This window comes from Lethenteron reissneri, chromosome 57, assembly GCF_015708825.2.
Source record: "Lethenteron reissneri isolate LAM-NWPU_2019-01 chromosome 57, ASM1570882v1, whole genome shotgun sequence".
Classification (NCBI taxonomy): domain Eukaryota; kingdom Metazoa; phylum Chordata; class Hyperoartia; order Petromyzontiformes; family Petromyzontidae; genus Lethenteron; species Lethenteron reissneri.
Window position 1 is genome coordinate 1663554 of NC_083835.1, and position 14765 is coordinate 1678318.

The following is a 14765-nucleotide window of genomic DNA, read 5'->3' on the forward strand; positions in this document are numbered from 1 at the left end:
ACTTGCAATAAGTCTGTTAAAAGGCTATACATCGATTTTTTACAATTGCTTATGATGGGCTTTGGCCAAGCCTGCACGCTTACAAGGAACCCTCTCTAACAGCCAGTCGAAAGGGATTTGAGAGATCTGACACTTCACGCCACGTGTGTGTGCGTGAGTTTTGTGCGCGTGGAAACTACCAAAGATTCATGGTGTTGCCAAACATCCAACCTCTCATCGTTGAAGCAAAAAAAAAATACACACATACAGTATATATAGAACTCTTGAGGCTCGGTGAGACTTTCCTGCGCAAATGAAATACGAAATTATTATTGTGTTTCAGAAGTCACATGTTCGCCCATCATGATGAGTGGTGTCACAGTGGTAAGGTCACTATTATCGGTCGCTTCCTTTCCCAGGCTGATGTCATTACACGTGCGATTTTATTTATATGTGCACGGTATTGGGACCTTGGGCTCCCTGGTTTAAATAAAGGGTGCATGCCTCACGTGACCTTGGGGAGCGGTGGTGCAGTGGTTAGCGTTACTGTGATTTTGATCCGGATAACGGGAATCAATCGATTCACGGCCAAGGCGAACAACAGCGGACGGCGGTATTTGAATCGATCCTGGCCGGCGCACCCCCTACCCCTTCATCCAGCCCGCACTGTCCAGCATGGTCAAAGAACCCCCACGACCGACACAGCGTGGGGAGGCCTTCAGGAGTAGATTGACGAAAGGAGTTACTCGTTTAATTGCATTAACGTGTAGTTGTGTGCATCCGTCAGTGGTGTTGCGTGTGCTGTGTACAAGGCACTGGCTGTGATGTTGCGCGCTGTGTACATGCGGGTCGGACGTCGATAACACGTGTGCCACTTTGTGAACAATCAGCATCGCTAGGCATAGGGATTGACTCGTTCTATAATACCAGCCTGTAGAAATGACCACTCTACTTGCTGTACTGCTAACTACTTGCTGTACTGCTGTCTGCGAACAGCCCCCTGCCCTACAGACGCATGTGATCATTTCAGTGATCCACTAACCCCGACGGTCAGGTGATGGATCACGGACATGCATCATCGCACGCGCACGATCCATGATATTTTGCTCGGTGCTCTCGTGCAAAACACATCCGAGTCGATGGGTTTCGGCGTAAGCTGTGCAATGAAGAAACGATTGACAACATTGCTGCTGAGCTCCTGGTCACCTCGCTGCCACGGACAAGGGCTAACAAGGCTAAATCCATCTGACGGCAGTGGCCGCTTTCTGAATTTTCCGTGTCAATTACGGCGAAGTGACCAACAGCAGACGCTAGAGGCGGTATCATCGCTCTGATTACAGCAGGGTACGAATACAGAAAATAATATTCATCGCGCTCGCGGAGCGGCAGCCACGGCAGTTGAGCGCTTGCGACGTGTACGGTGCTGGGGTGATTGTCACAACGCAGGATCGCGAGGGGGTGACGATAGGTTTTGGGGCGAGGAGGGAGGGAGGAGGACGTCTTCCTCCAGCAGTGGATCGACCATGTCTGATGATGATAAAAGCGCGATTGTCTCGACGTTTAAATCACGTGGTAGGATTTGTGGGGTTTTAGAGCAGTGTGGCACACGGGAGTTCGAGCGCCGCGCTACGAACCAAAGCCACCCGAGTTCGATTCCTCGGCACGGCTAACATCAGTGGCAAATGATATCTGCATCGATATGTTTACCAACCCGTCCTGTCCAGCGTGGTGAAGTATGGTCAAACAATCACCGTGACTGGCACGGGATTGAGAGGCCCGCATCTGAGCAGTGGATTGGCAATGTCAGATGTAGGTGAACAATAAACACCTTTTAGTAGCATGGCCTTACTTTAAATTTCATCAACACCTTTGATCGTGGCGCTGAACATAATCAAACGACTGTATGAGAGAGAGAGACGCAAACTCCAAATATACAGCAGCAGGCGTCAGGGTCGGGATCGAACCCACGGCCTCCTGTATACCAGGCGAGGTAGTTAACATCTCGTCACCACAGCGTTATGAAAGGGTGGGGGGTTACATGCAGGGGCGGGGGGAGGGAAGAGGAAGAAATTGGCAGTGGCGAAGAGGTGAGGCTTTAAGAGAGTATTTACACTTTAATAATACATTTTCCAACAGCAGCAGCCCTGATCTATCCACTGCTGGATGAAGGACTCCCCACGTCGTCACCATCCCGCAGTCCCGCTGCCGCACTTGAGCGAATCTGATCTGAAATGAGAACCTAGTGCGGTATGTAAACTTCAGCGCTGGAGAGACAAAGGCGGCCAGGCGTGATAGTAGCCACACCGCGCTTTCGTCTTGTCCTGTGCCAGTCTTTATATTCGTGCTACACTCGAACAGCACTTGCCCCGATGGTCTATGCAGGCTATAGGACTATATATATATAATTGCAGCACAGCAAGTGAACTAATATCCACCTGGTTCCATCTGTACGGGGATAGAGCGTTTCCCCCTCGCACGCGCGGGGTTTCTCCGGGTGCTCCGGTTTACTCCCACTGGAATAAAAACACATCCACCAACACCTCACCACCATCATTAACATACCACCAAAACGAATATACTCACCATCACCACTAATATACTCATATATAAGATGCTCACCACCATCATTATCAATATATTCACCACCACCATGAATATATCTACCACCGGCGATGCTCCCTGACTTCCTGTCGAGGCCTGCTTTCTCTGTCTTGGGGATTTCCGTGCCGGCTTCCCTTCCCTTTCCCGGTAATCTTTTTTGAGGGAGGGAAAAAAGCCACCCTCAACTTAAAGCTGTCTTCATCCTTCACCTCCCTTGACTATTGTGCTTCCATGCCTGTTCCATCCCGTTAAAATTTCCCCCATCTTTTTTCTCTGCTCCGTTCCCATGATCAGTTTTCACGCGTGACATTCACGACCAGCGTGGTGCTTACACCTTCACCGCAGCCTGCAGCAACTTCGGTTCTCAGAAAGGGCATCTCGCACCCACAGAAGAATAACCTCTTGCTCCAGACTCGACTCCCCGTCTCGTGGCGTGCCACGTACACGAAACTAAACGAACACAAAAAACTTCATCGCAACAATTTCAGCAAAACCTTCGGTGGCGTTCTGCACCACGGACAACCATCGATGACCAATCTGCTCTGTTCCAATGCAAATGCGGTCGCGAAGTTCGCGAGCCCTGTTTGAGTTAGACGACTCTCTCTGTGATGTATTGCATTATATTTCTAAGTTTACTGTGTTTGGTTTTCTCATTCATTCTTACCCGATGACGGTTACATACTCTTAGTTTTTTCGGTAATGTCACGTAGGTAAAAAATTCATTTTTAATTAATAAAAATAAAATAATAAAAATCACGACGTTTCGGAGGCAACACAAGTCTCCGTCATCAGGTGGGGCCGTTTTTACCTACGTGACTTTACCGATAAAACTAAGAGTATGAATCCTTGCAGTCACGAAAGCTTCAAATATAGAACTGATGACGGTTTCTTGTGTTGCAATCGAAACGTCGTATTCTATTATTACTTTATTCTATTTTCTACGTGACTTTACCGAAAGAACCAAAGAGGACGTGAACCTTCTTCGCGCCCGTGGGAGTCCGCCGAACCCGTCCCACGTGACGCACAGAGTTCTTCGGCATCGGAATCACTTGGATGCGTGTACGGCCGTACGTACGTGCGTTTGCACTTCTTTCGCACCGTACGTAGCCAACCGTGCAAATCGTAGGTGCGTACGTGTATGTCCCACGTAACAGTAATGATTCGAATTAAGGTCTCGAACATGCACCTGTGTGTGTGTGTGTCCCGACATACCGCCTCACATTAATTAAATCTAAAAAGTATTTTTTTTAGCACCACACCAATAACCGCCCGACCTTTGACCCCCCTCAGCTCCAACAGCACCGCGGGTCAAGGTAAAGGGGGCGGCTCACGCCCGCTGGGGCTGCCTGTGCCTTCAAATATCGGAGGAAATCGCCGCTCTCTGCGAGTGGCCCGGCTTAATGCGCCATCTGTTTTGTGGAAGTGCAGACAGCGATGCAGGGCCTGAAGCTCTTTGAAAGTGTTGGAAAGAGTTGACCTCCCACGCCAACTGCCTGAGGTAGGTTGGCGATTGTGTGCTGCAGGCTGCCTAATCTCCCCCATTGACACAGCTGACGTGCTTGCGTGCGGGGATGGGATTCCTTTCCAGTTCAGATCCCGCCTGCTTGCCCATAGCCACGTATATAACGTCTTGTTGTGACGGCTCTCTCGCTGAGTTTCTTCCTGGTTCAGTAATTCCACTGCTGGATTATTTTTTCCGCCTGAGGACGACCGCTTGTGTTGCGATCGAAACGTCAGTGATTTATTATTTTTTATTTTATTTATTTTTACCTACGTGACTTTACCGAAAGAACCAAAGAGATTGATTCCTGCAGTCACGAAAGCTTCAAATCAATGATTGCCCTATATGACATCATTACGACTATCTGGTGGTCCACAGAACGGGTTTCACGGGACTGGAACGATGACCTAGGTGGTCCCCCATTTTTAAGAAGAGGTAACGCACTGATTGCTAAACCGATACCAGCGGTGTCAAGATCGGCCTCTGTGGAGGAGGAGGCTCGTGAAGGACACGTTGCTGCTGCTGCTGGGCAGTTGGAGACAGTCGCCCTCCAACAACAACCGAGGGCGGATGAGCGACGCTCACAACAACGAGCGGATGGTCGGGCGCTTCCACTCGTCGACACAACGGGGAGCACAGGTGGTGCATCTGCCGGTCACCTCCGTCAACGCATGGCACCTGGGTCTGTCCCGTGACCTCCTCCTGTCAAAACAGCGGCCCTTCGACACTTCACGTGGCACAAGCTCCGCGGTGACGTCACCGCCACTTAGTATCTACCAGTCAATGTGTCGTTGTTATTGTTGTTATATTTCGCGTGCTATGAGTGCGCGGCACAGCGAGCGCTTGCCCGGGGTCGAACTCAGTGTTCGGTCTGCCGGGAGCGAGCGAGGGAGCGATCGAGGGAGCGAGGGAGCGCTTCTGCTGAGGGGAGAGGCGGCGCCTCGGATGAACCGCCCTCAACCAACCCCATCCCCGCTCCGAGCCCGCGCGTGTGCACGCTGGCACCACCTCACTCTCCCCTCTCTCCTCCGCATCCAGCCTCCCTCCCTCCTCCTCATCCTCCTCATCCCCTCCCTGGCGGCGCGGGGAGTGAGTGGAGTTGGTGGTGGTGGTGATCGTGAGCGCCGTGCGTGAGCTTCTTCGAGCCTCGGGGTTTAATCCCCGCGAGCCGAGCGAGCCCAAGGGGCCCTTGCTTTATTTTATTTATTTTGTCATTTTTCGGAAGTTCCGACTTTGTGCCACTTTGGATCAGGTCCATCAGCGGAGTCGGTATGGGAGATGCAAGGTGAGCAGAATTCGTCAGCACCGACAGTATCATCGTCGTTGTCGTCATCGTCATCAGCAGCAGCGAATCTCCTGAACCGATAAGCATCATCAAACTTTCTTAACAGATATTCATCACCAGCCCCTCTTATAATACTTTATTTATAATCAGCAGCAGCAAACTTTCTTATGCTAATTATCATCATCATCTCTTCATATTGTACTCGATAATATATAATCAGCCGCGCTCGTCATGAGCATCGTCATCATAAGCAGCAGCAAAATCTTCCTGCAAGATTTGTAACATCACCACCATCATCAAAACTTACTGTTAATCATCATCAACTTCTACGTCAGAAGTGGGCCCGGCTATCAATCATCATCATCAACTTCATTATTTTAATCACCAACTCCTCCCACTCGACTTAAGACATAATCTTCATCAACAATTCAAACCTCTGCTGCTGTATCGATGCACAGACATCATCATCACCACCACATCGCTCATTCCTACCGTCCCCAAATCAATTGCAGTCATCACCGCCACTCATCCTCCTCCCCACGTGCACGCCTTAGAAGATTGTGGGCCAGAAGATGAGGTCTGTGTGCGGGGGGGGGCAGCCGTGACTACGGCCTCAGTTTGTGTATTTAATACATTCACTGTCATGTGACTATGCATTATGCCATGCGATGTGCTCCATATCAATACGGTCATGCGTATGTCCTGTGTGTGTTCTCTATTGGGATACAGTCTATATATACTGTACCGTGTCCTGCATTGATCCATGTACTGGATGCCCTGTATGAGTGCAATATATCAGTACAAGTTATATATTGTTTTATCCATCATGTATATCAACATTACAGAATTTATATAAGTACTGTATGTACTATGTGCATATGTATACGCATTCTGCGTGTCTGCTGTGGATGCGAGTTGACACGTGCTCGAAGTGTCTCCTCTGTCTACCTGTGTTGTGTATCCTCCGTGAGTACGTCAGTGTATTCACGCGACATACATGTCATTTACCGTGTGCCATATCTACGTCATGGGCAGAATGTCCTCTACTGATGCATCTGCTGTACCCCGCGTAGATGGTCGTTGGCCTGTGCGCAATGAATGTGCAACGTTGATCCCAGATCCTGTTTTGCTGTCGATTACAACTTCCTGCCTATCCTGTTTGACCTGTATTCATTCGTGTGTGGCACATGCTGTGTCCTGTACCGAGATGTGGTATTCGCGATGCTCTGTATTGGTTTGTGGTATGTGTTGTGTCCTACACTGACATGTGAAATGTCTTCTGCGTATCCCGCTTTGGTATATGCTCCGTGTTCTGTATCGATATGTGGTATGCGCAAGTGCGTTTTTATCGGCGTATCTCCGTTGTACCTGCATTGACGCGTGGGTACGCGCTGCGTTTGGTATCGATGCCTGGCACGTACTGAATGCAACCTTCGTCGATACTCGACACGTGCTGTGTGCGTGTCTGTGTGTCTCCTGTGTTGTACATGTGGTATGGTAGCATGTCCCGCTCTGCATCGATAAGTGGCACGTGCTCTCTATCTTGCATTCATACGAGGTGCGTGCTGCGTGTTCGCTCCCCGCGCAGGCGACTGCTGGTGGCGTTGGCGATGGTGCTGGCCATGGTGATGCATTCTGTGGAGGCTGTGAGTACTGTCATTACCAACCGTACACGATCCATACATTTGAGGTCAGGGTTAAGTTCAAGATCAGGCTCAAGGTGCGAGTCAAATCCCAAGGAACCATGGGATGTGCCTCACCCATCACGTGCTATGGACTGTGGAACTCTCTGTCAAAGGCTGTCAATGAACCCGGTTCGATTGGGACCTTTAAGCACAGCCTAATAGCAGTTCATAATTCGGAAAGCATTTGCTTTCTTCATTGAACGACCTCTTTACCCATCCCCCATCCCCCATGTGGTACTCTTTGAAGATAAAAGGAGCTGTATAAAGTTATTCTCGTGATGTCTTTCACTGTTCCTGTGTAGGTAAGTTACTAGTTTGGGCTCAGTCCCCCTGTATACGTTTGCGTCACACCTTTACCTACGCAGCGATGGTGATGATGATGTATCCATCATGATGGTGGTGTATCCATCATGATGGTGGTGTATCCATGGTGATGATATGGTATCCATGGTGATGACGGTGTATCCATGGTGATGACGGTGTATCCAAGATGATGATGGTATCCATGGTGATGACGGTGTATCCATGGTGATGACGGTGTATCCATGGTGATGATGGTATCCATGTTGATGACGGTATATCCATGGTGATGACTGTATATCCATGGTGATGATGGTGTTTCCATGCGATCTGTTCAGTGTTTCGAGGTGCAGTACCGTTTCAATTTGAACGTCAGCTTCTGAATTGTGTCACATATCGTGACTCACACTCCAGTGCACTCTGCGTCGTGGTTACCGAATACCGACCCTTGAAGGGGAAGCAGGTGACACATCTGTACGTGTGTTGAACTTCTTTCGCACCGTACGTAGCCAACCGTGCTCATCAGAGGTGACGGGTTGCTTGCGCACTATACTAATAGGGGTTTTGCCCTTTTTTCTGGCAACAAAACTGACGCCTTTTGCAAGGAATCATGTTTACATTAACCACAATGCTTGCAGTCAAATGCAAACAAAAAACAATACTCTGATAATTTATGCATTGTCCTTGAAATTGATTGGTCCACACCAGAGACAGCTTTCTATAGAGCCTAGTCTCATATGGTGTTCGACCAGATGACGCCAAAAGACGCACAGTTCAAGACAACGCATACTACAGAGTAATGAGAGCTCGGGGTGAGCAGCTACATCATGGGACCTCCTTTGCCAGTACCAAAATATACTAATATGGGTTTCCCCTTTTTTCTGGCAACAAAACTGACACCTTTTGCAAGGAATCATGTTTACATTACCCACAATACTTGCAGTCAAATGCAAACAAAAAACAATACTCTGATAATGTATGTCCTTGAAACAGATATTACTTGCGCACTGTTCCGCAACAGGGCAACGCACGCTGTGTAACAGGTTGCTCCACAAAGGGCGATTCGTTGCCTCGGTATAAAATATGACGATACAAAGGCAGCCTGCAGGTGCGAGGTGGACACCGAGACGCGATCCACGACGTATTTACGGAGCCGCGTTTTTTGTGCCGCGCGTTAGTTATTTATTTTTCATCTCCGAATTTTTTTTATCGCTCTCCGACGTAACTGGGAGTTGGTGAAGAAGGAGCCGACGACGGGGGCAGTTGCCACACCCTCACCGCCCGATCTTGAAAGCCTCTGGAGTCCTAGCTTCGGTATCTCTCCATCACCCCCCCACCCCATCTCTCTCTCTCTCTCTCCACGTGCGCGTTTACGACGCCTTCTGCTGAATGCCCTTTCGTCTGTCAGGATGTGGATGATGAAGGGAGGAATCATTTACGGAAGGGTTTGTTGTTGTTGGTGGGGGGGGGTTCTTGCTTGCTTGCCTCGCATGTTATGGAAACTGACGCGGGTCCTCTTCGCACGAGCACCACCGCCCAATGCGTTCACAAATATTTAATAGCGCCGACTGTGATTCTTTCAGCGTGTGGGTGTGTGCGTGCGCGCGTGTGTGTGCGCGTGTGTGTGTGTGCGTGTGTGCGTGTGTGTGTGTGCGTGTGTGTATGCGTGTGTGTATGCGTGTGTGCGTGTGTGGGCGTGTGCGTGTGTGTGTGTGTGCGTGTGTGTATGCGTGTGTGTATGCGTGTGTGCGTGTGTGGGTGTGTGCGTGTGTGTGTGTGTGCGTGTGTGTGCGTGTGTGTATGCGTGTGTGTATGCGTGTGTGCGTGTGTGGGTGTGTGCGTGTGTGTGTGGCTAGCTGTTAGCGCGCCGCGCCGCGAACCCGGCTACCCGAGTTCGATTCCCGCTCCCACTCACGCCCACCAATATCAGCAACGATTATTCCAACCGGTCCTGGGCCTCCTCTAGGTCGACTCAACCTCAAATTAATAGCTGGTGCATTGTGTAAACATCGCCACTAGGGAGACAAAGGCGGCCAGGGCGTGGTGCTGGCAGGCCACTACCTCGTGTGCCGTGCCGGCCTTCACAGTTACTACTCGCTAACAGCACTTTCCACGACAGTCTGTTAAAGCTAACACGGGAGATCTTTGACTTTGTCTTTGTGCGTGTGCTGGAACGCAGCATGATAACGTTTTATATTTTTTTTATTGAAAAAACATTTCACGTACCTCTTTGCCAATCTTGCTCTGTTCGTTGTAAATCTTTTCTAAGAGCATTGTCTTAAGATGTACAGCGGATCGACAGTCAGTCAGATGGATAGACGGAAAGATGGACAAACGGACGATATATTCCGCTTCTGTCAATAAGTAGCCTCTTCCTGCTCTCATACCAATTACAAAGCTGAATTTGCAAGGGTCTCCGCCCTGGTGAGAGTGTCAGACTCGCACTGTGAGAGCTGAGTTTTAAATGGCAGATGAGATCAGTCCATTCCATCATCTACGTGGGGTTTGATAATTTTAAAAAAACGCGAACCATGGAAATGTGGAATTTCCACTGCGGGTAACGGGCCGCCAATGGATACGAGCACTTGAATTTTTACCGACTTACAGCAAAAGCTGGATATAAGCACTCAATAGAAGGACCGTTCTGATATAAGCAACACGAGCTTACATTACGCTGGTGGTGAAAGGCAAAGGGCAATGTCAGGTCCAAGCACGCTACTGGGGCTACTGGTGATGGATATAAGCACAGCTCACGCTGCTCCCACGGGGTGTGCTTATATCCAGCTTCCACCGCAGTCGTCGCCGTCTCGCCAAAACGGGTGACTAACAACACGTTGTTATTATAACAACACGTTGTTATAACGACACGTTGTCTACGCCGTGGAAACCGCGATAGGCCACCGCCTGCCCACGTGGTGCCACCGTGAATTCCGTGCCACCGTGAAATCCGTGCCACTCACTGGAGGCGCCGTTGGCCGCGTATTGGACCAAGAAGGGGGGGGGGTCAGGGATAGCCCCCCCCCCTCTCTGATTGCCCACGTCGCTGCTCAGTGTCGCCGCGGTTCGTTCGGTCGCTGCGATGTTCCGCGTAGAATGGCGATTCGCGACGCGTCTGAATATTGGCCACGTGACGACGCGTTGATGAAAATACGTTCTTGTGATCACAGTCTGATCACTCGTTACACACAAAGTGTTCGCCACAAATGAACCGCAATAGAGTAGCTCGCTGATCTCGTCAAGTGGCATAAACGGCGATCACGAGAACTGCGCTCATCCTCACAGCAGCAGCAGCAGCGGCTTTGTCTGCCCATCGAACAAAAACGGCGGTCACCGCATCGCCTGGCGCTTTCAGATGCGCTACTGCGGCCGTCTGGAACGCTCTTCCTTCCGATATTAGGAAGTCACTGGAGCGTTGCGCTTTTAAATCATCCAGATTGAAAACGAATTTCTGTAAAACTGATTTTTGTGTTAAGTTTGTTGTCCTTTCCGATTAGCACGGTTGGCTACGTACGATATGAAAGAAGTTCAACATACACACTGTACACACGTGTCAAATCGTGTGTGAACATTTATATATATATAACTGACGGTTTGCTAATACCACTTGTGTAATAATGTAAGAGAATAAAATACTTTTATTTTTGCAGGAAATCCTGTAAGGTTACTTTTTTCCAAGAGGGGTCTGTGCGCTGGTTGAGATGTTTGGCCAATTCTGTAAAACGGGAGCTTAACAGAATTAAAAGGGAAGGTAAGCAGAGCGGAGTGGGTTGGACCACTTGTTTGACATCTGTGAAAAAGCGCTTCATAGCTCATTGGATTTCTCCAGGATCAAGTAAAGATCGTGAGTCTGTGTGCATCGTGGAGTCGAACCCTCGCAGCACTTCTGCCACATCCGGGCCACACGCCTACAACACCTGGCAAGCCCCGGTGATCGCACATCCAATCAGCGATCCAGTCTGAGTGCAGCTTGGCATTTCAGATGCAACGGGATCGGGGATTCAACTTACGCGGAATGTGTTTAAACAACAATAACAACAACAAAACACACCGATATGTCAATGTTACATGTCGGTGAACGTAATCAATGAGACGGAACGAAATATGTTTGAATGAGTGCAAATGAAACAATGAAACAAGACCCAAAGCAAACCATTCTTAACTCGAGTCCGTCACCCCTCAATCATGACGAATTGTCGTGTCGAATCGCTGGGGAGTTGGAGGCGAGGCGGGGCTTGAATCGCCATATGCCAAATCTTACACGAGCTATATCGGAACATATTGCGTGGGGTGGAGGGGTGTGGGGGGGAGTGTGGGGGTGGGGGGACTGTGGGTGGTGTGGTGGTGGAGGGGTGTGGGGGGAGTGGGGGTGTGGGAGGGGTATCGTGCCGGTGTGGGGGGGAGTGTGGGGGAGTGTGGGGGGTGTGGGGGGAGTGTGGGGGATGTGGGGATGTGGGGGTGGGGGGGGTGGGGGGGGGTATCGTGCCGGTGTGGGGAGGGGGGGGTGTTGGAGTGGGGACGCAGCAGCGGAATCTTCGGAGCGGGACGTGGGGCAGTGGAGGATTCAGCGCAGCGCGATCGCTCCCCGATTGTCGCGACGGCAGATTTGTGTACGAGGGTTACGGGGTAAAAACAATATACTTCTGTTCCCCCGACTATTTCCACTTCCGTGCTATTTCTTACGCATCGTAAACTTTTTGTTTTCAAACCCGATGCTCGGGATGGGATGTTACATTGGGGCTGCGCGTGTGCCTGTCGATCCTGACCCCCCCCCCCTCTCCCTTCGCTCCGCGGGTGCCGTGCCGACTTGAGCCCCGTTACGATCGACGGCGGGCGGATTTCAGGCTGGCGGTGACTTCTGATCTCGGCGCTGGGGTTGAAACGTCGCCCCGCTGCGGGCAGACTTGTTGTCGTCGTCTCGTGCGAAGAGTCGCACGCGTGGGGCTTGGAACGCGCCTGCAGAATCGCGTCTCTTGCACGATGAGCTGTGCTTAGCGTGACCTGGCGCGGAACAGTTCAGCTCAATGAGTTGTGACAAGGCGGGGGACGCGGTTAGATTCGAGATCTGAGTCTTCGTCGTGTCGTTCACATTCTCCGTAAACACGCAGCCCCTCGGGCGACATGCCACGTTGGGCGTGCGGTTGAAACGTCGGCCCAACGTCGCATGTTTACGGGGATTCTAAACGTCTCATTTTTTACACTACAGTTAATCTCATTCTCCTCCTTGATGCTACATTGATAGATATTTCGACGACAAACATAACCAATTCTCACAATCGATTAACAGAAATCACGATGCAGTGCTGCCAATTCGGCACGCACCACATTCCACTCCCTCGCCCCACCAACAACTCGCTCATTTGTCATCATCGGGGGGGCTATGATTCCGTTCAATAATTGTGCGTATTTTTTGTGTTATTCATTACATATTCACTATCTCTCCCTCCGTCCCGTTTATAGCGCCGTTTGGTCCCTCCCTTAGCATCAACCATCACGTTAGAATATCATTCCTGGACACTTCTCGTGAACTATAAACCACGTTCGCTCGCTCGACGCAACGCAAACATTCGATTTCCATTGAAGGAACACGGCCTGCGGTCTTCGTGCCTGCCCTGAATGACGGTCACAGAATGCGGGGTAGAACGGGGTGGGGATTGTTATCAAACAAACGAACGACAAAAAACCCCCAAAACGACCCGGAAAACGTTCCCTCTCAATGATGAGAACTCACCTGGCGATTGTCACCACATCTTGCTCGCCCCGCGCCTCCTAGAAGAGCTGAGCGCTTGCAAGTGCGCGCACGTGCTGGTGCTCATCCGCGGAATGCGCCCGCGTTGAACGCTGGGTCGTGGCTCGGGAACTCAACCGAGGAGGCGAGCGCACGGCAGCTCGGCCACGAACGCCAGCCGAGCACGTTGCGCCAGGCCATTTGCACCTCCTTTCCCACCGCAGAACCGAACCGCGCCGAGGCTATTGAAAGGCCAGCTTAGCCCGGCGCGGCTCAGCGCGCGCCAGGTTGTTGTTATGTTTGTTTGTTTCCACTGCGGAGCACAAGCCGTGCCATGCCGCTGACGTCGCGTGCGACGAATGTGCCGAGATGCATATTGGCCTCATCCCCGCTGGTGAACTGACCTGCGAAGGCGTCGAGGCAGGGTGACGCCATGTTGTCAACGCCCCGGCTGACGTCACACGCAATGTGGAGCGTCATTAGCCCCGCCCCATGGCCCTGCTTGGCCCCGAGCCGGCTCTCAGCCAGTGGATACAGGTGGCATTGGGTTCCTTGAGAGTTGAAGACCCTCGACGCAGGTGGAGTCAGCGGCGTTTGGCAGCGCGTTGTCGGGGCTTTGGCGGAATGTATAACACGGCCGCCTCTTCAGATACGGTGCCAGCGCCAATACCAAGCGTTCGATTCCGCCGCAGTGCCAAATACTTTATCGTGAGGAATCTGCGCCTTTCTTTTTGTTCGCGTGCCGCTGCTACAGTTGCCGCCCGGGGTAACGTTTTGACGGTTCGTCCTCGAGTCGGCGTCGGCGTGGCGACGAGCAACACGCACGTTGCATCAATCGGCCGGTTTAGGTTTTGCCGTCTCATCGAACGTTCCACCTCCTTCTCCTCCTCCTCTTCTTTCGTGTCAACTCCCCGTTTCTCTCTCCAGACGAGGCGAACGTCGCTTCCTCTGTCGCGGCTCCAGTCGCCTGGAATTCACTTCCTCCATCGACTGATGATCACAAGAATCACACAGAGACTCACGTAGATACCCGTATACTCACACAGAGACACGTAGACTCACATAGAGACCCATAGACTCACACAGTGAGTTAGCAGCCCTGGGCTCCCTACTGAAGGGTCCAATGATCCCCCACGCCCCACACCACCACACCCCACACCCCCCCACACCCCCCCACCCCCTGCTACCCCCCACACCTCCCCACACCCCCCACACCCACACCCCCCCCACCTCCCGCTACCCCTCATCACCCCCCCCACAACCCCCCACACCCCCCACACCCCCGACCCAAACATCCCCCAACCACCCCCCACACCCCCCACACCCCACTCGCAATTCGATGACTGGTCACCCATTTCAGGTTCCGTAAGCGATTGTGCGTCACCACAACCACAATGGCAGCTTCCACTTCGCCCGAGTGGATTTGGTCAAAGTAGTTTTTCCCCCCCATGCTGAAATATCACGGATAAAGAGGAGTCACGGATAAACAGGAGGAGTCACGGATAAACAGGAGTCACGGATACCAGGGCGTTTCCCGTGCCGTGTCACCCTGTTACTCGATTATAATGCCCCATAGGATGGTTGTCGACCAACTGTCGCTCTTGGCACGGACTTCAATGGCGTGCGGTTTTCGTCGCCGGATTAGCCATGCGTGACGCTAGCGGCGGGGGCGCTGTCTGGCTGGGATGT

At 51.4% G+C, this 14765-nt stretch overlaps 1 protein-coding gene across 1 annotated transcript in view; it reads left to right on the forward strand.

The window, feature by feature from the left end:
• Nucleotides 1–5121: 5121 nt before the first annotated feature.
• LOC133357202 (collagen alpha-6(IV) chain-like) overlaps nucleotides 5122–14765 on the forward strand; it is a 143440-nt gene continuing 133796 nt past the window's right edge. The window contains 2 exon segments of the mRNA XM_061575031.1: nucleotides 5122–5366; nucleotides 6955–7012. Coding sequence (XP_061431015.1) covers nucleotides 5353–5366; nucleotides 6955–7012 — 72 coding nt within the window. The 5' untranslated portion in view covers nucleotides 5122–5352.